Source organism: Notothenia rossii (assembly GCF_949606895.1).
Source record: "Notothenia rossii genome assembly, chromosome: 1".
In the NCBI taxonomy this organism is placed as follows: Eukaryota; Metazoa; Chordata; class Actinopteri; order Perciformes; family Nototheniidae; genus Notothenia; species Notothenia rossii.
Genome location: NC_136912.1, coordinates 87,398,837 through 87,426,394, shown reverse-complemented (window position 1 = coordinate 87,426,394; position 27,558 = coordinate 87,398,837). Strand labels below are relative to the sequence as shown.

Genomic DNA, 27,558 nt, shown 5'->3' with positions numbered 1-27,558 from the left:
ATTGCCACGCAGGCAATAAGATTAAAATGCCATTTCTGCACTTTATAATTTAGAGAGACGATTTTAAAAAGACTTGCTGGTACACTGGAACCATGACTCATGATTTATCCACATGTTTTATTGAAGTTTACCCAAGGCACTCAAATGATTTTACTTTTCTGAAATAAACCTAAAGACTGTTTGTTCGGAAACTATACAACCTACTATTACTGGCCTATAGCTGTAAGCTGTTTATTATAAGTGGATCACAAATGTAGCGATATCCAGTAGTAATACCATACAAAATGAGCTGAATATGGACATTAATACGATAACTTTTTTCCCATTCTTTTTTTTCAATAGGACTACAATCCAACACAAAACGTTGACAATAACAATATACATCAACTTCAAACAGTTAAAGAGTACAAAATGTTTTAAATATATTAAATGATCTATTAGCAACAGCCTTGTTGAGAAAATGTTAGCAAGACTTGAGAGGGAGACAGTTTGTAATTACCATTTACTACAAAATTAATGAAGCTGCTGCTATGTGACGTCTGCTTAACCTATGGCTGCTATAATGCATTACATGACTCAAAATGTACATCGTTATTTCACAACTGAACGAAGGACCAACCGTCAGAGACTAAGCATCTTTCTGATACTGACTCCTCCTCTATTAACTGTTGGTTATTTGAATGGGTGAAGCAGTTTGACAGAAACATGCACAAACATACAAGGTTCATCTCGGAAAGTTCAGCATGTTATCCCAGTAGTTAGCGTAGCTTCTGTTGTGTTCTCCAGAACAGTTCTTTTATCAATGCGTCAGCATCTCTTATCCAGTCGTTTCAGTACAGTATATCCCAAACAACAGTCAAGATGTAAGATTTGTAGTAGGGCCATAGCCAAGATTTTAAGAAATGCTCATTCATTATTTGTAAATCTCTTTTTTTGTTGAATAACTCTTCACAGCTTTACTCCACATTAATGTAATTCTGGTAGGGAAATGTTGTTTATTTATTTCTTCAATTTCAATGGCCTAAAAGTAGTCAGAAAGCAGATCAAAAAATGACTTGCTTGCTATATTGATTATTGGAATACTGTTTATACATGTGATTAACAATATACAGCTTGAATTTGTTGGTGATATAGTGCAATACATCTCCAATGTTTTTATTTATATGTTAGATTTCACATGTGAGACATTGAAAAGTCAATTAATATGTGAATTTCTCACATGTTTGTAGTCAGAATATGTTAAATATGAGAAATGTGTTTAAAATGACACATTGTAAAAATGTAATTGTAGAGTTTGACCCCATCCCAGCAGTAGCTATGGCCCTGATTTGTAGCTACTTCAAAGTTGCACCTTTTGTTGCTTTAAAGGGATAGTCGAAATAAAAATATATTTTTGTTGAACCAGATGCTTATTTAGCTGAGCATCTAAAATGGGTTAAATGATAAACCAGTGAGCCGCATTTGATTTTTTCAACGCCTTGCTGTCCCTTTACAATCCTTACCCATCACTTTACATGCAGTCAGACTGATACTGTAACCAGACAGATGCCCGGAAGTAGTAGACATACTGTGTATTCACTCTATAGCTGAACATCATTAGAACATTGAGAAAATAACTTAAAAGTACATATTATTCTAACTCTACAAATGTTACAACCCTTAACAAATGTACATTTATGTGACAGGAGGATGGAGTAATACAAATAAAGATGGCCGTCATGGCTTTATCAACACTAGTGTGAGTCAGCCATTTGCTGGTCAGAGTTCAGAGGTGGACAGCTAAGAGGGGAGCATGGGCAGGAAGTGAGTGGACGGATGTCTTCGTCGAGCCTTGTGACCTCGCCGAGGCTTCCCACGCCCGTTCAGCGAAACAAACATCTGCCTGCCGCCGTGCTTCCAGCGGAGCGAGGCGTACGTGTTGTACCCGTTCTCCTCTATGCGCTCCTTGAACTTGCAGCTGGGGTTGTACTTCACCTGATCACAGGGAGACAGACGGGTTAAAAAGGTTATGACAGATGCTTAAATAGCTGACTGAGAGTCCTGCAGTGCTACAGTAAGCCAGATTCCATAGTGTAGTGCACTGTTGTTTCAGTGAAAGATTTCCCAGGGCTTGATAGAGTTTTTACATCAACAATGTGTCTTTTAGAGGCCACAATAAAAGTCTTTTTTCTAGAATTTTAAAGAGTTGGTTCATTCAAATTGCATGAAAACATTTTTTATGTCTAGCCTTGCAGATAGTTTCGGGGTTATGATCCATCTCTGAAATGTATTTTCCATTGACCCCCTAAATAGTTTATGACAGGGGAATTTTGTTTATGCTGTTCCAAGCATTGACGAATCAAATGCAATTTCCAGAAACAATGTTCTGGTTACTCGCAATACTCTACAGGCCCTACAGTTTAGTTTTCATTGGGACTGCTCTCTGAAAAGTAATCACTGACTGAAACTGATCACAATGAGTCTGTTAAATATCCTGAGTTACTGGGACGTTGTTACTGACACTCTTTAAAGTTTAAAAACCCAAACATACCTCATAATACCCCCAAAAAACAAACATTGGGAATAATTGGGGGAACGAAAAAAAAAAAAAAAGAATAAACTTGTTAATTAAAAGTTAAGTTCTATTAAAATAACTGTATCTTTTTTCTGTTGAGTTTGTATTTCAAGTTCTGAGTTTTGTTTAAAATAAGCTGATTTATGTGAAGGTCGGAAAAGTCACTTTTTCATGGGTGGTTACCGCTTTGTATCAGTTCGTCAAAGAGTATTGAAGCTATTGTAGTGACAAGAGATTCTGCTGCATTCCCTTTTCCAGATCGCTATCTTGCTGCTATAATGAGGGCCTGTCTGTGATAGTATCAGGATAGTATGATCTTGGCTTGATTCACCTGCCTTTTTATTATTATGGGATGTTTCAGACCTGGATCTTAAGATGTCTTATTTACTGTTTCAGCCTGTTGAAAACACTTCTCTTATCACTGCTGCTGACTGATTGCTTGTGCCTGATTCCTCCTTATCCAAGATGTAAATACATGAGCTAGACACCACACACCTCAGGTCTGATGTGTGGCCGATTTTAACAAAGAGAGGTGATTACTTTTGAAAGCTTGCTGTGTGCAACAACAATTGGCAGATGGCACGCGAAGACTTTTAAAGGATCCCAGCTGGCTCTTTGTCATTGCAGGTTGGGTGACTTTTTCTATGCTATTTATTTTGACAGTGAAACAAGCCAACTAAAGCTGCAGGTATCATCAACTGTGGCCCAGGTGTACAACCATGATTGATTGTAACACTTTAACCTCTCTCTGGACTTTCCAGCATGGGATACCCTTCACTTCAGCAGAATCAAACATGTTTGCGTATAGGCACTCATCTTAGACCCCTATACATGTATTCCCCCCCTCCCCTCTCTTCCCAGCCCTCCCATCTTGACCCAGAGAGACAATGTTGCCAGGTTGTATACGCACCGATCCAAAGAGCGTGCCTTTCTTGGACATAGCTAAGTACAGCCCGGTGCTGACAGATTTGATGGCAACAACTCCCACACTGACAGATCGGATTTCCATCAGGCCTGGAAAATAAAAAGAAGGGACAGGAGAGGCTGGGTTAGAAACATCTAGCTGTGGGAGTTTCCCCATCAAAAGCCAGTCTATCATTAGCGATTAGGATACCAGACAGCCATATGCTTTGAGGGCAGAGAGCCCAAGACAGAACAAAAAAACATACACATAGACATGCACAATGGCCCGAGGGAGCTGTCTTTGTGAAAAGACCTGTCTGTCTCAGAGCATTTTGAACAACAGGTTAAGAAATTATCATATCAGAAAACAAAATTATTATTATTATGTCAGAGAAATCGAGCAAGTTAACCATTGCACCCTAAGCCACATCCTGATCCACATAACATTTGAACAACACATACACAGTGTCTGATGCTGCACAGCGTCATGCCCCCCTCCCTGCTTGTCTCCATTTGAGCCTCTCAACTCCAGATGTGACACCCCACCCAGATAATGCCCAGTGTTGTTTACTGAGCGACACAAAACCCATGTCTGCTGGCCACTTAAGCAGCCACTCTAACTCACTTCACCCCATGAACAAGCCGGCAAGCTTTGAGCTAAATGTTTCCTCTGGGCACTGATTGCAAACAAGTCCCATGCGGCTTACTCTTGATCTCCTTTTTGTCTCCTTAAAGGAAATAAAGGCACACACCCTTTGTCATAGTTACGCCAGGGAGATGTTTTGGAGATGAGCTGAGGGGTTCTGAATAGCAGCTGATTGCTGGAGATGAAACTCTCTTTTAGATGATATTTATAGATTTTCTTGGTTTATTTGCCCACTTAGACCTTTAAAAGCGCCCTGATGTGGTTTGTTATCTGATCAGAGCACGAAATCTTCCTTTCACACCCCCTGGAAACCAAGTCTGTGTAACAAATGCATGTAACGTTGCTGCTTAAAGGTTAAGAACTGCATTATATTTGTCAAAAATGGATTGTTGGCTTTGGATAAATGCTGTAAACATAGCACCAGATCAAGGTGCTGAAGTGCAGGGGGATCCCAAGCTGGTAGGAAATGTAGGACTCATGAAAACCCCCAGCAGCTTCAGTACAACCACAAGTATTCTGCAGGGCCGTGACTGAGTTCCTGAACAGTCTCGCTGGTAAAAACCCATTTAGCATTGAAAAATAAACATCACACCAAGGGTTTTGCAGGTGCTTCTCTCCCTGTACTGCATTTTTTTCCAACTGATTTATTCGTGAAAGTCCAGATTTAGTTTGGAAAGAACCGTAAAGCTGAACTTGGCGCAAAAGCTTGATTTAATATGTTTTTGTATGAAAAAGTGAGCTGAATATTTGTTTTAGTACAGGCTTTAAAGGGCAGGCAAGGGCATCTTAATACCCAACAAGTCCTCCAAATTAAACAACAAGCATCACTTCATTTGTCTTTGCCCTCTGGAACATCACATACGGAGAAGTATTTTCTGATTTTACGTCCCTTTTGGCAAAATGACATCATTAGTCTGTGCCCGCCAGAACTGTCTGTTCTCTGTTTTATGATGTGACAAAACTATGGCCAAGGTTTGTTAAGGTCGAGGCAAAGTTCATGGTTTGGGTTAAAGACTAGTCATTTTTAGTAAGCTTATGGGAGCTTCATCATGATGGTTAAAATAATAAACACTGGTTGAGGTTGACTATTTGTTGATAATAGGAAGGTAACATCAGTTTCGTTGACCTTTTCATTCACGCAAACCTCTCTTCACTTCTATTATGTCACCTTTCCCTATTTGCTCCCATCTCCAAAACTAAAGCCAGGTCTTTTTCACTTAAACGTAAACAGATGTTGAGCATGTGAGTATTCAAAACATCCTTTCAAACCTCGTGACAACTTATATTGTTCAGATGACAGCGGTATTAAACGCATTAACTCATATTTTGATGCCGATAAGGACACTACTAACCTGCTATTCAGGACGGCTGCTAATACTATCAGACTATTGTTTCTGGTTTCAAAGAGCACATCTCAAGGGCTTCAAAACTTCAAAACACACATCTGCTGCGCCCATCACTCTTAACACGCAACTATCTCAAACTTTGTTCGGCTCTGAACATCACCAGTCGTGCTTTGCAAGTGAGGTCATCTACTTAAGGCACAGACACAGACAAGTACAAAGAGTAAAAAGGAAGAGAGACGAGGAAGGTAAACAAACACAAACTCCTGTTGAGTGTCTTTCTTCTCTGGCAGGATTGCGTAAATGTAGCTACGTCTCTGCGCTCGCCACAGCTGCAGGGAAGGAGGGAAGGCCTCACTCGAGTCCAACCAGGTACCAGCTGCACCCCCATCATTCCTGCACAGCCTCTGATCCTCCGAGAAAACATTAACACTTTGATGGCAGCTTCCTCTTTACGAGCTGTGTTTACAAACACCGGGTGTGCTACGGTGGCACCTGGAGCGTGCAAGGGACTCATAAGCAATTAGCTGAGGCCCGGCTGGTGATTGGAGCACTGCACGGATTTATGGGGGATTAGTCCAGGCCAATGAAAATCGCTGGTGCCTGAAAGTGGTGCCAGTAGTAATTGCCATTATTTGCTGGTTTGAGTTCAAGGCACAATAGGTGTTTTGCAAAGGAAGTTTGTCACATCTGAGACATTGCAAAGGGTTGTCAGTTAAAACTCAGGAATTACAATTAGTAAAAGAACACTTTAATACTAGAGAATAGTCTTAAATAAATGAAAGTTTACATTTGGGGAGTCATATTGCGAAGTGTGTAAAGCACCTCAACAAAACTTGTGTTTTTAACACATGAAATATTGTCCTTTCTTTCCTCCGCTCTCACAGGTACCCTACATATAATTTCCTTCGTACATGCTGGTGTAGCAGCCAGCAGACACAAAAGATCTGAGGACATGAAATGGGGATTTGACATTGTCTAGAGGAATCACTCGGGCTCTGGACGCTTGACCACACATCTATAAAGACCAGTTAGATCCATATAACTCACAGTCCCCCCTTTGAAAAGTCACTCCATTGTGTTCAAAGCCTGAGAAATCAGAGTGAGGTATTTCAAGCTATTAGGGTTTTCCTAACTGCTGAAATGCAAAGGTCACTTTACTGGAAGGAAACGCTGAGTTTAGCGTCAGGACTTGAATAAATATGCTGTAAGGATGATTCAGTTTAAAATGTTACATCTACTTTAAGAGTGTTTTTAAAAGCCAGTCAGAGATTTGATTTATTAAGGTTAGAAATACATCTTTAAACCTTTTTTGCTGATTTTTACCCCCCTGCAAACCTCTCAACAAAGTTTAAATGCAGAGTTATGGTAATCTTCTTTTTAATTAACCCTGTTTTGTAACATAATCGTCTCATATAAATCAGCAGTTTGCATAAATAAAATTATCCTTTTTTCAGTGCAATAGTTGACTATGTTTAGAGACAATTAAAATATCAGGAACTCTTTTCAAATCCTTTTTACCAATATCACAATTAGAAAGAAATTAGACCAACAATAGAGACAAATTAATTATTTGTTCCTGAGCTGCATTGGGAACTGAAGGTCGCTCCTGCTCCGGTTCTGCTGAGCAAGTATCAACTGATGGCCCTATTGAGCTCATGAAAAAGGCTCCTTTGGCTTCCCACTTGCAATTGGCAAGATCTCTTAACCTTTGACATGTTTTGGCTGGGACTGTCAATAAGCTCAAGCTGCCATTACAAGGAAATCCTGCACTATACGTGTCTAGTCAACTGTGGACTTGCCATTTATTTCTCCTCTATGGGATTTTTAAAAGCATAGAAAAAGTCTTTTACCCACTCTTTTTTTACTCTTTCTTTTCTCCCCGTCCCCCATTTTTTGGACGTTAGCCCAACGTCAGATCATTCAAGCCTTTTCTGACTTTGAAAAAAAAGGCAGAAAGGAAAGAGAGAGACACTCTCACGGGGTTCCCTTTTGTCAGACTCATGGTATGGGGGAGGAGGAGGAGGGGAGGAGGAGGGTAAGGGGGGCGAGTACAGGGTGAAGGTGCTGGTTATAAGATGGGGGATTCGGTGGCGGGGGCAATGGCTGCTCCCCCGAATAAGTCTTTGTTACTCACCTGAGAGGTGAAGAGCTAGACAAGATCTTATTAATGACCGAGCGATTTGAATGGGGCTCTACAAAGTGGGGCAAAATGGTTCCTTTCATCACAAATTTAAAGCAGAAAAGAGTGAAAGACTGAGCAAAGAGAGAGTGAGAAAAGGAGGTTTTTCTGCTCCGTTCCTCCTGTCTTCTTTATGTTCCTTTTCCTAGGTCTTTAATTTCTTGGGTTGTCCCCTTGAGCAGCCCTCCATGGCTCAGTGCTCGACCAGAGCGGAGCCTGGGAATCTCGGAGTTCCCGCTGTGCTCCTGCTCTTGATTGACATACCTTTTCAATTATTTCACAGTTTGCTTGCTTTTTAAACGCAGAGGGCCCTGTTGTTTTTTTCCTTCTGCCCTCCTTTTCAAAACACAAGCTTTTCATGTCGGGTCTGGGCTGCCGGGCCTAATGGCTGTGACCAGCACCTTTGATCTGCCATGACCCCCTCGAAGGGTCTGGTACTGGACGAAGCCGCCGCCTGTGTGTATCGGCACAGACAAAGGCTGCATCACTCACTACTGCTTTAAACACCTTGAGAGATTAACATGAGAACAGGCGCTTTAGTGGAGGCCATCACAGGTGGTGTGATATGGAAACTTGGGCTTTAACCCTTGAATGTACAGTAAAAAAGCAACTAATGAGCATAGGCGTGTGGAGAAAGAGGATTTTGTTAGCTTTATTCCAGAAAGAAATGTGTAACCTGCACATCATTTATATTTCAATCAAAAAATTAATTACCTTGTATTTCACTTTGGTTTGTGACTCCACTGCACACTCTTCTTAAAGAATCACTGAGCAAAGAAATTGGGCTCACACTGCTTATAAAAAATACATAAAACTAATGTTGCATGTCAAACTTAATGCAAAAGCTTTAGCAATCATTACCATATTAAGCCGCCCTCAGATTATCAGTGGAGGAAGTAACAAGACAGAAGCACTACCCTTCATGTGGCACAACACAGACAAATTGCCACCAATCGCTGCACTCCAAGTTAAAATAATTTCAACCTTGACCTCTGATGCTGTTCGCTGTTCAAATCACAACCAATGAGATAACCTTTGATAACTTAAGTGTATATAAGACAGACATAATATCAACATTAATTTAGAATACATTTCAAAAGGGGCAATAGCCAGAAATGTCAGTAATGTCATTTGACTTTTCCAACAAACAAAAAAATGCACTAGCAATGAAAAGAAAAAAAGCTGATTTGAAAAATAAGCAATGACTGCAAACTGTCATATGTCATATAACCTATCATAGTCTATAAAGCTTACTCAAGACATTCATTCAGGGCGGACGCCATTATTTATGCCCTGACAACATAATGTTTAGCCAGAAAAAACTGTAATTATGGCCCTTAGCATGAGGTGACTAATCAAATCCATGACAAGTGATGTGTCAGCACAAGAATGATTGATTATATGTAACCAGTACCAGTGTTCTATGTACCTGGGGTGCATGAACTGCCTTTATTTTGAAACAGTTGTGGGAGAAGTATTCAGATCCTTTGCTCACTCTAAAGTACTATCACCATGGACATTATATACTGCAAGTAAGACCTGAGTAAAAGTAAAACCTGAGTAAAACCTTGAGTAAAAGTTGTATCTGTCAGTGTTATTAGAAAAAAGCTTATAGTATGCAAAGTAATATCAAAGAATAATAATCACATTCAAAATCGTCAAATCTGTAAACAGGAAGGGTATACAAATTGTGATCTGAATGTGATCCCTTCTGTGTGGCACGTGATTGTCGGTCAGTGATGATCTCATTGCAGTGAGAGGCTGATGGGAAATCTGATCTTCAATTTTCTGCGAAATATGACAGGGCTTTAGACACAGAGTGATAACTTACAGGAAAGACGTAGCTGCAACTTGAATATTATTGTCTGCCACTGTGTTACAGAGAGGATCTCAAAGCATTTCAAGTTTTGTGAAGGTTCAATGCTAGCCCAAGTTGATATCCAGAGAACCTTCATTTACTTTAAGGTGTATAATGTTTATTGGTGTGACTTGTGCTTTCTGTAGCACCACCTAAAACCACACATTTGAGCATTTTCATGTTTTCTTAATTTTTATGATTCTTTTATAGCTTTATCTACGTGCCTTGTTAACATCAATAAGGACAGGGTATAGTTTCATAAGTTAAAGCTCTGTTCTGTGCCATACAGAGTAATGAAAAGTTGTTATGAAAGGGCGTCCTGTACACAGCAGTTATGGTGTTTTGGGTGCACAGCAACACAATGGCCTGGACTGCTCTAAAGGCAGGAGCTTCTGAGTATTATTGGCCACAGCCCAATGAGCGATGTCAGAGCAGGTGTTTGACATCTGCTTCTTTAGGCAAAAGTACCTGCTTTGACCTGAATAATTAAAGTGCCACACTGATTTTCTGCCTTATATCTTAAATAAAAGTATTCTTAAGGTCTGTCTTGGAATTATTAATGCCCAGACTTTTGAGGACATGCTGAGGATATTACTCACATTTAGTACATTTATAAGCAGCTCCACATTTGTATGTACATTGATTTTGTTTTTACCTTTTCAGGTTAATTTGAAACATTTAAGATAGGGTCTTGGGAAGCTGTTGAATGCTTTTGAGTTTCTACTCCTAAAAAGTTGTGAAAACATTATTTTAGTCAAAGTTGAGGACTTGCTCAGGATTTATGTTCAAAACACCCAGGTTGAGTCACAAAGTAATGAAATAATGACATTTATTTTTCTTTGAATAAGTGTGATGAGGCTCAAAATGCATATGATGCAATGCCATTAATGGTTTAGTGGGCCAACCAGTTCTGGACAGTAATATAACATTAACATCTGTGTGTGTGTGTGTGTGTGTGTGTGTGTGTGTGTGTGTGTGTGTGTGTGTGTGTGTGTGTGTGTGTGTGTGTGTGTGTGTGTGTGTGTGTGTGTGTGTGTGTGTGTGTGTGTGTGTGTGTGTGTGTGTGTGTGTGTGTGTGTGTGTGTGTGTGTGTGTGTGTGTCAATCTGTTGCAGAGCAGCTGTCGGTGTCCCTTCCAAAAACTGTACCTGTCTTTCTCTCCTTCCTCCTGTCTCCCATCTGCCAGCTTGCCTTTCACTGCCCGTCTGTCCCTCACTTCTCCTCTGTCGTACCTCTTTGGTCTCAGTCTGGTTCACTCCCTCCCTCTGTCACCCCTCCTCTCCCTCCCTATATGAGCCTGTCTGCAGCGGGTCTCCGGACATGCATCATACCGAGTTCTCTGGTGACTGCTTGGTGTGTCAGGGCCTAACTCTCACAGGACTGGGATGATTTATTCATCCTCCTACTAACAGTTATAAGGTCTATGTCTGCAAGCTGGGCAGAACTGACAAACACAGAAAACACACAACCTGTGGTAATAAATCGTAGGACTTTGTTGTTTTTTGTAATAGTAGATTAAAACAGGATAAATATCCAAGCTACTTTCCAGCCTTCACTGTCATCATCCACCACATGTTAGTCAAATCAGTATATTCAAACTAACATGCCAAGTTATTTATTTCCTTAAATGATCTCAGACTGTCTGGAGGTCTGAACAGTGTTTCTCTTGCATATCAACTCTACATGTCTTGACAGTTACACTCATGTGTGATCAAACAAAATGTATAAAGTACATAATTAACAGCAAAGGAAATAAAAAACAGGATCATTTTCGCACCATTTCTTTGAACTTTCACAGATATAAACATGCTGTCACTCTCTAAATCCCTCTGTATACACGGTGTGCATGTGTGCGGCCATTTAAATATGACTCAGTACAATGTCCTGCTATACCTTGAGGAAGTAGGACACAGGAACGACTGGTGTGCATGTGTTGTTTCTTTTTTGTGAGAAGATTCCCTTGCATGTGTCCCGCCCCATCAAAGAAACAAGGACGATGGATAGAAAGGACAGGAAGAAAGGAGAGAAAAGACTGGCAGAGGGATGGTCTTCCCTTGCCACATATCACTTGCTGTTCCCACATTCCATTAAAATCTCCGGAGGGATGGGAGTCAAGATGAGACCGATAAGATTATTTTTCTCCTGTATTTTTAATCCCAGTCCATTCAATGTCTTTTGTTCAACAATGTTTTTTTAAATTATTATTATTTTTGCTCTTAGATCGCACGTACAAATGCATCCAGAAAAGATGTGACTTTCACCAACTTTAGGATGGTTAGCTGAGATAACGTGCTGACAGTATAACATCACCTGCTGTTCATAATTGTCATTCTGGCCCCTTATAACCAAAGTCATTAACTGATTTTTTTCACGCCAAACCCTTTCCACTTTATTTCTAACCGTTTGTTTTCTGCAGTCCTTGGAATATCAATATCTTCTGTCATTGAATGAGCAAACACCTCCGTGGAGAAATAACTTAGCACTAATTACTAAAGGAAACCTGGAAACAATTTGAAGTGCACTCTCTCAAAGTTGTGTACACGTTGGTCTTGAGCCAGTTTCCCCTGCTTGCCAGACCGAGCCACTGAGGGAGGTGTAAAGCAGAGACAATCTTCTTCTCTACAAGCCGGGCCCAGTTTTTTTGAGCCTGTGAACAAGCCACATGGTGGTGAGCCGCTGAAAGCTGACTCCTGCACTCCCTCGGCCCCAGGCCCGGCCGCAAGGGGTGACATTCTCTCACACACAATCCAGAGGCCGGTCCTCTTTCAGGACTCGCACTCGGCCCTGTTACCCCCACCCTTTCAAACGGTGCTGCTGGGAGAAGTACTCCAGGGATTAGCCCAGCCAGGTCTTTCAAAGGCCATTAGAGCAAATTACAGGTATCCTGTTACCAGTGCGCTGGGACAGGCCAGGTGAGGGGCGCAGAGGCCAGGCGAGAGAGCAGGGGTCAGCTTGGGACAAAAAGAGAAGGCCACCCTGGGCCCCACTCTATCGGAGTGTCTCCCTGGCTCCACAAACTGGTAGGCCTGCATCTATGAATGGCTCACTTGATGGGACCTCAGAGACATTGTCTCACCAACGTAACTTTAGCCTTTTTTTCTTAGTACCCCTCCACCCGCCCCCACAACTCACTCTTCCCACCCTGGTTTTCCTGTCTTTCGATTGATGCGGGCATGGCTTTGCCCATATAACTGATGATCACAGAAAAAGGACTATAAAACATGAGCAAAATTCAATAAAATACATCACGAGGCTGTGCGATATCGACCGTGGTATTGAGAGTATTTTTCAAAGACTCATTCATATCCTGGCTTCTCTTGTTATATACAAAAGCCTAGCCCTGGGCCAAAGATTTCATTTGAATTACCTTAACCCTTTCTACTTCAAATCTAAATTTAAATCGTAATAACAACCACACAAGCATAGATGTGTGTTCTGTCAATGCATCAGTATGCTGCAGGCATCATGAAACTGATTCTGTTGATAGCGTTGTGGAGATGGCCACTGGGACTTCCGCATCCTGCCATTTTCTTTTCTCTAGACTACTTGCACACACTCTCGCCCTCACACACATGCCTCTCGGCCACTTGTACCGGCCGCTATAACACACAAATACACACACAAATGCCTTACCCTATCCAGCCGGTGGATGACAATCTAGTGGAGGAGTTGCGGAAGTGTTTCATTAGCCAATTACCGCTTGTAGATAAAGCCTGCGTTCCCACAGTCCGCAAGGCCGGGGGTCAAATGTGACCAATTACCCTCCATCCCCTCACAGGACAGATTAGTCTGTCTGATTTATCCCCAGACAGACTGACCCAGTACTCCAGAATCACCACCCACATCTGGATATACTGTATCTATGTGTGTGGACAGGCAGTCGTATGTTCAATGTTAAAAAAACACTGCTTGTACAGTCAATGACACTGTAAATGTGATACTAACGGTCACTAAATGTCAGTTCAAATACTAGAGTATAGTAGAAAAATCAAGGGCAAAGCTCAGGCCGAAGGTTCTGACAGCACTGTGATCTCTTCTTCCACACACACACTCCCCATCAAACAGTGATTAGTGTATCTGCACGTCCTGTCAGCATGCTCTCCATGGCACTTATATCAGTGAACACTAACTTCCTCTGACATGCTAAGCCTTGATTGTATGTAATGAAACATCAGTCAGTTCATTAGGGACCTCCGTGATTCAGAATCAGAGGGAAAAGACCCTCCGCTGATCAAACCCTAAATTTACAAGCATGATGGGGGTAGGCCAGCCAGAAAAAGGTAACACTAGAGGACAACCTGATGGAGTGGGTAAGTGGTGGGGAAGAGGGCAGGGGCAGTGAAGCTGAGGGATAGCAGAGGTGAAAAAGGTTAACGAAGCCCACGGTATACTCGTCTGTGTCTGTGAGGTACTGAGGGGCCGCAATCTTACCAAGCAAGAGACCTTTTCTTTAATCAGGGAGGGCAAAGTGCTTCCAAATCATGCATCACATCCGTAACAAGCGAACAGCAAGCTATCAAAGGCTTCACAGATAGTTACGAACAGATCTGCCCGCCGAGAGCTTTGTGAGTCACAGCTTCTGAAGTTTCCTGCGCTTTGGTTCGCCTGTGAGGAGCGTCTGGGATGGCGGGATCCACATTAGACTGAGGTCATTCTCCTGTGCCACTAAATTGCAGTAAGCTGGTGTTTTGCATCTGTGGCTGGTTTGGTTGGCTGTTCAGACCAGACTCAGCCACCCTGAGTGGAAACATAATCAGGACTAAACAAAGGCTTTGTTTACAGTTTCCTACATTCATCTTCCCTGCGAATTATTGAAGCTCATCTGCATCTGAGGCAAACCAGCATTCCCTGTCAGTTTTAATCACAGCAAATCTGTGTCTACATTTGCAAATTCTGTTTTATTTTTTAGATCAGATTAGAATAAGCCAAGTGAGCCACTTATTGTATCTCTACAACAGTAAAATGGTCTTGTAGGCTGGCAAGCTAAATTTTTCAAAAGTGTTTGCTCATTCTGCCTTCATGTTATATCCAAGTTATTGTGATTTTGATTTGACAACTTCTTTAGGTTGTTTTCACTGCCGGGAGACTTTCTCTTTTTTTCTGTAAATTACTTTTATTTCTATTTATGGAGACCAAAACCACAAATCCCTATTTTATGGATATTGTGAAACACTATCAATGGCTATATCTGTTTTAAAGGGACACTGTATAGATCTTACACATAAAGTTAATTCAACGTCACAAGGCAAGCTAGCCTGTGAAAAGAGTCGTAAGATGTCTTCCGCGGTACGAGACTCCCGAACTTCCCAAACCCTGGATTCCCTGACCCTGACCCTTATCCACCCTGATCATGCCATTTCATATCTTAGCTCTGGGGTTGAAATGTACATTTTTAACTGAAAATGTTCTTCCCATACACAATATGGAGGTCTGATGATTGAAAGAAGGGGGCAATTAGGAAGCAGGTGACATCTAATAAAAGACAGTTGCATTTTGGGACATGTAGTATCCTGCATTGTTGGAGCTTGAGCCTCACTTGAGACTAGAACTCTGGATGTCTTGGATCGATTCGGATTATTCTTTGTTTATCTCTCGTTAGTCCCCCCCCCATGTACTGTATGTTTTCTTTATATTCTAAGGACTTTGTCAATTATATCAGATTCTTCCTCTTCCCTGGAAGCCATTGAACAAACAATATCTTTTTTGCTTTATTCAAAGGCAGTCTGAAAACCCACCAAACACAAATAAGTTTGGAGAATGCTGCCAACTAAAAGAGTGCATGTGTGGCTCAGGTGTGCAGCGTGGTTCCAGTGAGTGAGCACCAGGACACAGAATATTCTCTGTGGCCTGAGCCTGCCCCATATTTACATTATTAAAATGAGATGGGTCTACATGGAGGTGACAGAAGGCCCAAGAGTGAAATCAGGGCCCTGTCAGAGCTGTCACTTGCTCCACTGGCCAAAGGGCCCTGACCTCAATCCTATCCACTGCAGGGGAGGAGAGGGGGAAATGGAGCCAGCAGGAGAGAAAGAGGGATGGTGTTAGGTAGAGAGGGGCAGAGAAAGAATCAAGAGGATGGTAGTGAAAGATGTGTGCATAGAAATAAATGTAAAGGGTACACAGAGAGAAGGCAGTAAGTTCACATCGAACCCCGGGGATAAAATGAAAGCCTGGTGTCTTAAATTAATTTTTATATTTTTTCTGCAGTTATGTTGCAGAAAAGATTCCAATCTTTGTCAGGAATAAATAAAAAATAGATGAAAAGGGGGAATGAATGAAATTATGTTTTGACCACTTTTATAATGCTCTGAGAAACTAAATTATCCAGACGATATTTGTAGCAACTGCTCAGCTAAAAGGAAACTGTGTTCAGGAAAATATTTTTGTCAATACATGAGCAGGCATGCTATATGGACTGTGTTGTCTTACTTCAGCTGTATTACTGAAATGTTTGTGCCACCCTCTGTGTTCTAATGAGAAGCATGGCCATCTAGGAGGTAGGAAATACTTGTGTGCACACGAGGTTGTACATGTTAGCGTGTGCACAAACACACACACATGCATGCATCTGAATTGAGTGCAAGGTAAGGTCTGGTTCATATTAGCCATTAGGGAGAGGAAACACATCTTTTTCAGTTTAGGGTCCACTTCATGCTCCTGCAATGGCACAAGTAAACACAGGCACATGCTGTCTAAAATGTACACACACATTCAAAGAGCCCTGACACTATACTCACATCCTGCTCATGTTCGTTTAGAGGGATAGCCTTAGAGATAAAAAGCAGGTATGGGTGGATGTGGGTAATGCAGTTCAGAGAAGACGCATGGTCTCAACCTGTTGGTGTGCAAAGAACTGGACTGGAGTTGCTTTTTTGAGCCTTTAACATTTGCATTAACTATCCTTCTTTCAGTAAATACATTTGCAAAACGGTTATTCAGTCGAGACAGGGACACACAGCAGCTTTAACGCAGAGGTTGTTAACCTTATCGAGAACAAAATAATCACGCATGCACTGACGATTTATTTTACAAAATCGTCATCTCAATAAAAGAACCAAAATATAACTGTAGTGGGATTTGGAAATTGAATCGGAATTGCACTTAAACATTCATGGTGCTCAGAGAGTGGAGGATTGTGATTTTTTTAAAATGTATTTCGTGTCTCTTTTTCTAGTGCCATCAACAGCAGAAAGATTTTGCTTATTCTGTAAAAACTTCTAAAAGGTTGTTGTTGAATTTTACAACATTTTGTACAGACGTTCATGTTACCCAGTGGATGATTCCTAATAACTTTGGTGAATTCCTGACTTTTCCCACAGCACCATCATGTGTTTAAAGGAACATTACATATAGAACAGCTAACATGGCTGTAGACTCTTACTTTCATTGAATTGATTTAATTTGTATTGAATCGGTCAGGCTTTCTGGGGCTGTGTCTTCAGTTAACTGCAGTTTGAATGTAATTTGCCAGTTATGATTCTCAATATGACGCAGCAGCTTTCTCCCGAGAGGTGTCATGATTAAACCCATTTTTCAGTCTATTACACATTGCCAGGTGCTCTCAACAACATTTTATAACTTAATTGCCTGACAGCAAGTCAATATTTAGCTACTCAGATTGAATGTGGTTGCTCTGTTTGCGTGTGGCTGAGATTAAAGTCTACTGAAAGTCCAGGGTGCTCCCATTATGCTACTGTGCCTTGAAGGGTGGGGAGCCCCTGATTTACCTGAATGTAACCTAAGAGAAAGAAGCGCCTGATTTCACAGTTTCTTATTGCTTCCTTTATGATCTAGTCCAAATCCTACGGGGAGGGATATCTGTCTTCAGGGCAACAGGTGCATTACATTCCTGCTGTTATTGCTTCCTAGTCCTGGACTCCTTGTGAGTTTAGGCTCAATTTGAACACCTTTAAGCTTCTGCAGCTTTAACCAGTCAGCCGTAACTGTATTTAGTGATGTCAAGTTGTTTTTCCCCCCCATCTACCCTCTTTCACTTTCTTTATTCCCGGGCCAGTAGTTTAAAGCCTTCCAAGTCATGATGTCTAGCTCAGTTTGAGCAGGGAGGCGATAGGCTTTATTGCAAGGGTCAAACAAAACCATTATTCTGTCGTGGTCTATCTAAGGCTGAGGCAAGACCTGTCTCCCCTGACTCAATGGGCTGATCACGTCACGTATGTGTACTTGTGAAGGGTCCGAGGTGAGAGAGACGACCGTTACTTTGGGAGAAATTCCTTTAGCAAAAGATTTCAAACATGTGGTAGCTCAGCTGTTCCTATTTTATTCAAATACACATTAATGTTACACCTGTAGTAACAGTTGTGGTCCCATTGAGGCAAAAGCCAAACTCTTTACCCTCATTATAAAAACATACTGCCTGGCTGTAGCCATGTTTAACATTGCATTGCCATAGTGGCTCATGACAGTGATATATTAACAAGTTAATCATTGAGGGAGTAGTTTTGGATTGCATGAAAAAGACATGATTACTCACAAGTCCCCCAAAAAACTCAATCTTAACCTATTACACCCTAATCACATCTGATGTTCACACTATTCTTCCTGTATAGCCGTATACTTGAACCTTGTATTCAGTGGTACTCTCCTTTTTAAGAAGCTTTTCAGGACGTCAGTGCAAACATCTTTTATCAACGACTTTAAGATCCCAGAAGCTTGTAACTGGCACTGTGAAGTCTTTTCCTTTGTGTTCCCTTCACACCCACAGGATGTTCAGAGCTGTGGGATGCTATAAAAGCATCTGCTGCTGGAGCCAAAGTCAGACTCTATAAACCTGATGATGAACCCAGTAAATCTCAAAGAGGAGCCCGAGCCAGACTGCTAAAGGTTGTTAGCTACTAATTGCTACATTTCTAGAACCCATTCATGATATCAAACACTGGTGGCAGAAACTAGGGATCCTCGGCTAATTAGGGTGACACTGACACTCTTGTCCTGCAATGTTCCCAGTACAGTGAGTCCGTGTATGCTTGAGTGTGTGTTTGAGAGGTAAAGATTTAGAGTTTTAACATGCTTGTTCACCATGCATGCGTGTGTCAGTGATGTTTTATTTAGCTTTTAGCCTCTTGATACAAGCAACAGCTGGCAAAAGGTCAATGTTCCTTTGTCTCCCACAGGCTGAGGCCATGCACTGTCCTTAGAGGGGATAATAAATGCATGATTCGTGGGATTTTACCCTCCAGTTGGCATCCAAAATCTCCACGAATCCCCTCTCAGATGAGACGAGGCAGAGGAGACCTTACATAATGCCTAATGAGCAACGGGAAGCGCTCCAGCACTCTTCTAGCCTTTAATTTCCACCTCAATACTGAGCAGAGCACGCCCCAGCCCTTCTTCTAGCCTCATTAACATGTGTATTCTCCCGATTCAAACACCAAAGCACTTCCTACGGCCAGGTGCTTCCCTCTTTAGCCCCTGCTGTTGATCCAGTCTCACGTCCCCGTGTGAGCTCTACTAGAATTAATGATGAGTCATGGTAAGGATGTAGACTGACAGAATAAACATCTTACACCTTTAAAATGGCAGACAGATCCGGACAGACATTTTGTAATTTATTTGGCATCTGCATGTCATTACACCTTAATGCAGGCTAGATAAGAAATGAGTTGATGATGGGAAAAAGTGGTGTTTTGGGTTCAACTTTATTTTTTATTTAAAAAGAATAGAGCTTAGCAAGCCAATATAAAGTCTGAAATTCTTAAGTGCCCTCTGTTTTAGAATTTTACAATAGTGAGTACTTTAGAAGATCAAGAAATACATGAAGATACTATTTCATTATTATTATTATTATTATTATTATTATTATTATTATTATGTATATTTAAAAAGAAAAAATGTGTTAATCTTATTTTCAGCTCATCCATATTTAAAGATAGGTGTGAAATAAGATTTTTCTGTACAAGCAATTCCCATGCCACGCATTTTGCTCCCTACCGTATATGCTGGGACACATTTCCAACACTGCCAATGCAGTCTAACTGGTCAAACACTTCAGGTGGTTTTAGTCATCTGTCTGCAGAACTCCTGTCTTTTCCCATTTTCAAATTCAAGTCAGTCTCTCCTTGGCAAGTGTCAGTTTCCCCTGTCTAAAACAAGTTTGAATAATTTCCACAACATATTTCAGCAGGGTGGAAGATTTTCTTCCCGTGGGTCCAATCCAAGTAAAATACACTCATGAACTAGGAAAACTCTTACTTCAAACAGCAAGATGTTGCACAGCAAGGGAAATTTGGTAAACACAACACACCCTGGCAGTGAGCGTTGCACGGCTGCAGAGGCAGAATGGCCGCAGTGACTCCTGCGATTATAGCAGCGCTGCGAGGTGACCTTATTTCCTAAGGGTGAATGAGCTGTCACTACCTGGAGGCTGCACAAACCTTTGATGCCTTCAGCCACACACACCTTAAATTTAACAGGCCATCCTTTAAAATAAAATGAAAAAACATCAAATAAAAAATATACGCAGTGCAGGATGCCAAAATAAACCCAATAATTTGTAATACTTAAAAACAGAACAAGGGAGATAAATAGGAAACATTCTTGTCATTAAAGCAATAAAATAGAAATAAACATCCATGAAATAACTGAATTTGGCTTCAGCAATTGTACTCCAGTCTACCGCTTCTTTATTTGCTGTTGCAATTGATCATGAAGCGGTTGCCGGGCGTGCCCACACAGCTCTTGTGTTGTAGGGCTTTCTAATTAGCAGGCTATGACCGATGACCCAGGACAGGATATGATGCGTACCTGCCTCTGGAGCTTTTGTAAACACTTGGGTATGTTTTTCCCTTCGATCATTCTCTGCTTTGCCATAGGTCAAAAGAAAAACATGTCGAAGCCCTCCCCTTCAGTCGCTCAAAGTTCAGTACTTTGTCTCTTCTTGTGGCTGTTCAACAAGTTATTTTTAGAAACTTTGAATATAATGGTGGATCTATTTTTAGAGTGTCTGGTTTCAAAGGCTGAACCCAGATAATAGTTGAGGCATCTTCATTATCTTGTCTGATTTTAATCTCTCTGGTTTGATTAACAAATGTATTGAAGGCCAGGTAAACTTGCAACAACTTTCTTGAAAACGAAGGACGGATGGATACCTGAAACTATAGTGTTTGTGTGTGTTCGAGTGTATGTTTGTGTACATTTCCACAAGTGTGCTCACATGGCAGGACATTTTTCTTAAAACACTTTGGAGATGAAACTGATACAGACTCTCTTGTCTGTTGCTGATGAAAGCTTTGAACTTTGTCACTCAAGAGCATTTCATCTCTACATGTCATTTTAATAAAACCTGATAGGGCATTTAAATGACTGTTACACAATATGTTTGCATGTCATAATAGTAGCCAATTCCTCATGAACTGATAAACAATAAGATAATTCATAATTTGTGTCTTGCTTTTTTCTCTGTCTCCTTTCAACCCTGTCCAGCTCTCTCATCTCTCCGAGTCTCTTTCTCTCTCTCTCTCCTCTTCCCTCAGCTGTTCCATGCCCCTGCCCCGCTGGGATTGATACAATATTTTCCGACCTCAATTAGCAGTGAGCCTGTTGACTAATTCCAACTGTTTTTGCACCTGAGAGGGAGTTGGGAGTTGGGGCTGGGGCTGGAAAAACTGAGTGGGGTGGAGGTGAGGGCTGGGTGTAGCATGCAGAGCTGTCGGGGCAATATAGCTGTGTCGACAAGAGTGTACAGGCAACACAGAGGACAAAGGAGGGGTCGGCCAGACTTCTGGGCAGTTAGGAAGCTGCATGCAAGCTCAGGATAGTCTTGAGCTCAACAACTGTAGTTTAATCTGGCACAGAACAACAAAAATAATGTGGAAACTTCAATACAAGCCACAACAGTGCGTCCAACATTATGTATGTCTATATTTGTCGGTGTGCATGTGTGTGTCTCTTCAACCACTCGGGAACTAAAACGTATTTTTGATTTTATATTAGATATAAAAGCATATATCCAAAGCATTGATAAAACCCAAAAAATAAATTTGTACTCTTTCCTGTGTGACACTTGCGCCGAGGTTGCACACTAGTATATTTGCACACTGCTCTTGTCATTAAATATGCACAACTTCCTGCTTATCCTGCCACTCTAATCTATAACATGGCCACCGTATCAGTATCAAGAAGTTGTCTGGGTCAGGAGGTTTTGAGTCTGATCGGAGGCCTCCTTATGGGATGGCAGTAACGGTACCCTTCGCACAGACACAGAGTGAGACCTCAAATCGGCCTTAAACCAGATCCGTTGTGGAGCGCAACCATAGATTGACCACAAGGGCCACATGACCGCTGGGTTGGCGCTGTGCTCAGCTCAGGGTGCAGGTACACACCCTCTCTCTGTGTGAGCGAGCAGATAGAATCGTTCTTTCCACCAAAGGAAATGAGAGGATGATGGCTAAAGTGTATGAGGACATTATATTTAAGGGGACTGCACTCTTTCAAAGAGAGCTACTGCAACGACGTAAGCCCTAATGACATTACTATGGCAAGAGAAGGCATGCATTTCACAATCCTTAGCCATAACTTTTGCTACTTTCCAAAGATTCTGAACACTTGCCTCATGTTGCCAAGTTTGTGTTGCTGCCACTCTTCCAGCATGACCTCTGAGGTGTCAAATTCATGGATAGTTTGGGAATAATATTTTATTATGGTAGCTGACATACAGTATATTACCACTAATAGGAGAGAATAATGTCCCAAGTTGGAGATCCCACAGGTCCAAATTTAACACCGTAATAATTCATCTCAACCTGAGTTTCTACCAGTTTGTGTGGCTTTAAGAGATTCTGCCAGGTGACTAATCCCGACAGGTTAACAAATGTCATTCAGTCTGCAGCTTGGAGCTTATTGAAACAGTGGCAACAGACTGGCTGGCTGTTAGCTGGACGCAGCAGCTGCTCCAGCCCCAGTAGCTGTATGGAAAACTCTGACTCACCCACTTGCATAAAAAAGGCATTAACGACCAAATACATAAATATTACCGGCAAAGGCATAAAGGTCTCTAAGGGCTATCCAGTCCGTCAGTCAGCCAGGGACTAATGGAGATGGAGGTCAGATCACGACCAGAGTCGGCTCGTTTGACCTGGTCAAGCATCGGAAAGGCGCCCATTGATGGACACGCTGAAGAGGCACGGCTGCTCTAAGAGCAACCTCTTCTCAGGTGTCCCTGACCCGCAGATACAGAATACAGAATAATTTATCTGAAACTGTATCGCTTCATGCTGAATACTTCACGTTAGGAAATGTTGTGTCTAAAAAGATGCCAAGATGCATTGTTGTCTGGTGTAAGGGGGAGCCACATACATTAGAGAGATTTAATATACAGTTATGTCCAAGGAAAAGTACAAATGCAGGTCGCATGAGGCTATGAACTGAAGCTTTTGTTATTCAGCACTTTATATTTGTCTTTAAACAGCAGTCTCGAAATGTATCACATCCATTAACAATGCACATGTATTTGTGTTTGCACACAGATTTGTTGGAGGAATGTATTTTCCTTGTCCACCTGCTACTTACAAATGATGCACTTTCGTCACAGTTTTGACAAGTAAATCCCCAGTGAAACTTAAGCTTTTTTTCCAAGCCCAGTTCACAATGCCAAATGATGCTCAATGTCTCTCCTCAACTCAGCCTTCTTGTGCCGACAGTCCCATGAGGAGTCTAAATCCACTCTAGGGTATTCCCTTCTTACCTAGCAACGCATCTCTCATGCTCTAAACACAACACAAATAGCTCAGCAGTGATAGAAACACAGGATATCCCTGTGCACTGCTATAAAAGAGAAAAAGATAAGAAAGTCCAGCCATAAAAATAAAACTGAGTACGTCACAGGGCATCCTGTCCTCTCTGTGACCCCAAACACACATTATAGATACAGAACTTAAATTCACTTACTGTCAACGTAGTTTTTCCGCCGAGTGCCGTCCACCTTGCCTGTTTTGTCAATACAGAGGAAGAACTTGTTGGCAGAGTAAAGTCGCCGTAGTCGGACGTCTCCCTCTAGGTGATTGTAACTGCGAGTGTGTCTTTCCAACGTCCATGAACAGTTGATGTCACCTGCCAGCACCTGAAAGGGTTCATGTCCAACCCCTGGAGGACAGGCCCCTGTGGCGGTGCCAGCGGTGACCAGGAGCAGGGAGAGGCATGCCAGGCAAATGGAGGCTGCACTGGGTAGGGGGAGAGGTCGCCCGGCAGAGGCTGCAGCAGTGGTGGTGCCAAGGGCAGCTTCAGGACAGAGATGAGCTGCGGCCGGCGTCCATCTGCACATGGTGGGTCAGACTCCCAAGGTGCACCTTGTGCAAGCTGTAGGCATGCTGATGATGGGGAGATGTCCCAGTGGAGGGATGACAAGAGGGTGGGAGTCCTGAAAAGAGAAGGGAGGGAGAGGGCTAGCAGATCCTCAGGATGTCACAGATGATCTCCACTTCAGGCCTTCCTACAGCAACAAGCTTCTCAAAGTTACTCCATTTGTCATCTTCAGTCTCAGTCTGTTTCCGATTATTTGTGTCTGATCCTTTATTGAAGAGCTGCAATTTTAGGAATTTACCTTTAGAAGTTCCTCATTAGTGTCCCTCCTTGTTTCTCTGTTTCTTCTTCTCCTTGGACTGAGGTCTTCTTTCCCGTTCCACAGATAAAGTCCTTGGCTGTATGATGATGCATATATATGTGTGTGTGTGTGTGTGTGTGTGTGTGTGTGTGTGTGTGTGTGTGTGTGTGTGTGTGTGTGTGTGTGTGTGTATTTTGAGTGAGTGTGTGTTGGAGTATGTGTGTGCACCTTGCGATGCTCTACTCTTTCCAGCTGAATAGGAACAAGGTGCCTGTCTGAGCTGCTGACCCGTGGCTGAGAGGGAGTTGAATGAGGGTTGGTGACTGACTGCGTGTGTGTATGTGTGTATGTGTGTGTGTGTGTGTGTGTGTGTGTGTGTGTGTGTGTGTGTGTGTGTGTGTGTGTGTGTGTGTGTGTGTGTGTGTGTGTGTGTGTGTGTGTGAGTGTGTGAGTGTGTGAGTGTGTGAGTGTGTGAGTGTGTGAGTGTGTGAGTGTGTGAGTGTGTGAGTGTGTGATACTGAGAGAAAGAGAGAGGGAGAGAGAGAGAAAGAGAGGGAGTGAGCAAGTGAGTGAGTATGGGAGGGAGAGAACGTGGGTGTGTGTGTGTTCGCAAGAGAGGGAGAGAGAGAGAGAGAGAGAGTAAGAGGCAGTGAGAGGTGTGTGTGTGTGTGTGTGTGTGTGTGTGTGTGTGTGTGTGTGTGTGTGTGTGTGTGTGTGTGTGTGTGTGTGTGTGTGTGTGTGTGTGTGTGTGTGTGTGTGTGTGTGTGTGTGTGTGTGTGTGTGTGTGTGTGTGTGTGTGTGTGTGTCAGAGTGAGAGGCAGTGAGTGTGTGTGTGTCAGCTAGCACGGGGCAGTGAAGCAGTGAGTGTCAGTCAGTCCTCTCTGCTGTGGAGTAACCGGCTGAGTTGTCGTGCATTTTATCCTGGGCAGGGCCGGCATCTAGGGGGTTGAAAGAGAGAGGAGGGGGGGGGGGGGGGGGGGTGGGGCCACCATAGTCATTCATAACCATTTCAAACAAACGAGAAAGTACCATCCCCTTTTCTATTCTCTCTTAGAGAAGTTTATTCTGTGAGAAACAAGTCATTTGCTTTTCACCTGAGGATTTTATTACCCTCTTGCTTTTTTTTGGTCACGGACACCTGGAAACACTTACATCCCCTTCCCCTGTCCCATGACCTCTGCTGTCTCCCCTTGATGTAAACGGTGAAGCATTTTGTAACACCGTCAAATCAGCCCCATTACTGTCCGGTGAACCAGCTAGGAGGGCATTTTTTGACACTCTCTTTTCCTCTCTCTGGCCACGTGGGGCAAATTAAGAGAGGCTTTCCTTCTTTTCTTTTTTTTACCGCCACTGGTTTGAATCACCAAGCAGAGCAGGTTGCAGAAGTGTCGGCAGAGTTAGTCCAGATGAAGCTTTGGCGACTTTCTGATCACCTGTGTTAATATTTCAATGAAACACCCTCTCTGATCTTTGCCTTTTAATTTAGGAGAACAGGACGGAAATGAAGAACACCTTTTTTGTGACTTCCCACACTCTTGTCTGTTTTTTTTACAAGCTGTGTAATAAACCTGATTAGGGCAAGGCATTACAGCTCAGACCATTCCAGTTTGCATTAATGACTTTGTATTGAGCATTTTGTTGCTAGGCAGTTTTGTTATTAACAGAACACAATTTGTATCCGACCACAACGAAGGTATTCACATTTTGGGAAATGTTTGCTTTCTTGCAACAAGATAAAGAAGAATATTGATAGAATACAGCCACAAGCTACTTAGCATAGTTTAGGAATAATACTGGAAACAGGGTGAAGCAGCTCATTTGGCTCCTTCTAAAAATATTTGGATCTAAAACTTTGATCATCATACAGTATATGGACGCTTTCAAACACTTCTATACAATCGAGGTTCTTCTTTTCACAGACATATACTGCTTATATAGACTACAAAACAAGATGGTAACTTTAAAATAGCAAGAAGAACAGCTATTTGAAAAAGATGAAATGCGTTTTGCAACCACTCCAAGATAATAGGGATATACCAATACATAACATATATACAGTATAGTGTGAAAAAAGTGAACTGCAGATAGTGTTTCTAGATCCTGTTCACACAGTAAGCAAATTGTGAGCATCATGGACATAACAGATTACAAATTGTACTTCATGGACATGCACATGTATCAACCAATAATTTGCCTCAATTCTCTGCAAAAAGCTAATAAATGCCATACATTTCCCTAAATCATTGAACTATTCCATTAATTTATCTTAAATGTATGAAGTCAGACAAATGCTATTAAGTACTTTCGGTATTTTGTAGGAGATTATATGATAAAATAAAAAGATAGAAATGGAAAAATCTAAAGAAAAAGAGAGTGGACATCCAGTTTTGAAGTGGGGCTCTGCAGTTTGTGGTGGTAATTAGGTCCTTTTTAAAAGAGCCCCTGTTTCAATTATGAGTACCACCCTGAGGCTTGTCTGGTGCTGGACGTGTGTTTGAGGAGTGTGTGTTCAGAGAGGGTGACAGTCACTTCACACTCTTTAGCTTGTTAACTGCCTCCAGAGGCTTGCTGTCCCCCTAGCCCCTATTTAAACCTTAACGTCATAAAAGAAACACCAGTCGCCTCTTTCACCAAACTCCCAGCTCCAGCACCCCAACTCCCCCAAGCCATTCCTGCCAGTAGGTTCTGGTCCTCCGTGCCCGCCAGGCTCCTCATCAAAGCTATACTTTCAGTATAGATCTGGGCCCTTCGTAAAAATCACAGTATTTTCCCCCTCAATTAAACCACGCTGCTGTGTCTGCTGTGTTCTCCTCTGTTCTTGGAAATTAAATCTGTTCTGCGAAAGACAGATTTGAGTTTTTAGTGATTAATGGAACTGGTTGGAGTCGGAATGAAAAACAATGAAAGGCAAAAGACAAGGAGAGAGATAGTTGTGAATAGGTTTTTGATTATGTTGTATGGCCCGTCTTCAACAGATATAAAACATTTCAAGTTTTTTTTAGGATATCTGAGTGTTTGCAGGCTTGCTTGGTATTTCATTTATTGTTCTCTCTCTACCAGCCCTGTAATAGGAAACACTTTATTTGTTAACAAAGAATTACAAGGTGTTTGTGTAGCAGTAACTTTGCTTAATAAGGGACAAAAGTGTAAAACGCTGGGAGCAGCATCATCATGGCCATTTTGGAAAAATATTTGCAAGTTCATTTGTTAGTAACTGACACATTATTTTGGTACTGAAGAAGTAACATAGTTCACTGTAAAAAAACAAATCCATACACCCCTTGATGATGTTGTTATAAAGAGCCACTATTTTTTTTTCTCTTTCCTGTAATGTGAAATGTAGCTTTTTGTGCATATTTAATGGTCTGCAAAGGCTAAAATCCCAAAGTTTCCTCCAGTGGGAGTGTCTCTTCCACACACCCCTTGATTGGACTCCCTTGTTTACTACCATCAAATAGTGACATCACATTTGAATACTTTCGCTTCTATGGCTAGCTCAGACACATCTTTCCTGATAGG

The 27,558-nt window shown here is 41.9% G+C and overlaps 1 protein-coding gene across 3 annotated transcripts; it reads right to left on the bottom strand.

The window, feature by feature from the left end:
* Positions 1 to 97: 97 nt before the first annotated feature.
* fgf22 (fibroblast growth factor 22) lies at positions 98 to 24,523 on the bottom strand. Of its 3 annotated transcripts, none has more exons than XM_079667299.1 (4): positions 24,040 to 24,523; positions 23,388 to 23,941; positions 3,465 to 3,568; positions 98 to 1,974 (listed from the first exon to the last, which is right to left on the bottom strand). In XM_079667299.1, exons 2-4 carry the CDS (start codon positions 23,758 to 23,760, stop codon positions 1,780 to 1,782), a joined length of 672 nt encoding a protein of 223 aa, XP_079523425.1. In that variant the 5' UTR covers positions 23,761 to 23,941; positions 24,040 to 24,523; the 3' UTR covers positions 98 to 1,779. The 3 variants fall into 3 exon arrangements, with proteins under 3 accessions (XP_079523425.1, XP_079523426.1, XP_079523424.1); XM_079667300.1 differs by having other exon boundaries at positions 23,388 to 23,856; XM_079667298.1 differs by having other exon boundaries at positions 23,388 to 24,523.
* Between the last annotated feature and the right edge of the window lie 3,035 nt (positions 24,524 to 27,558).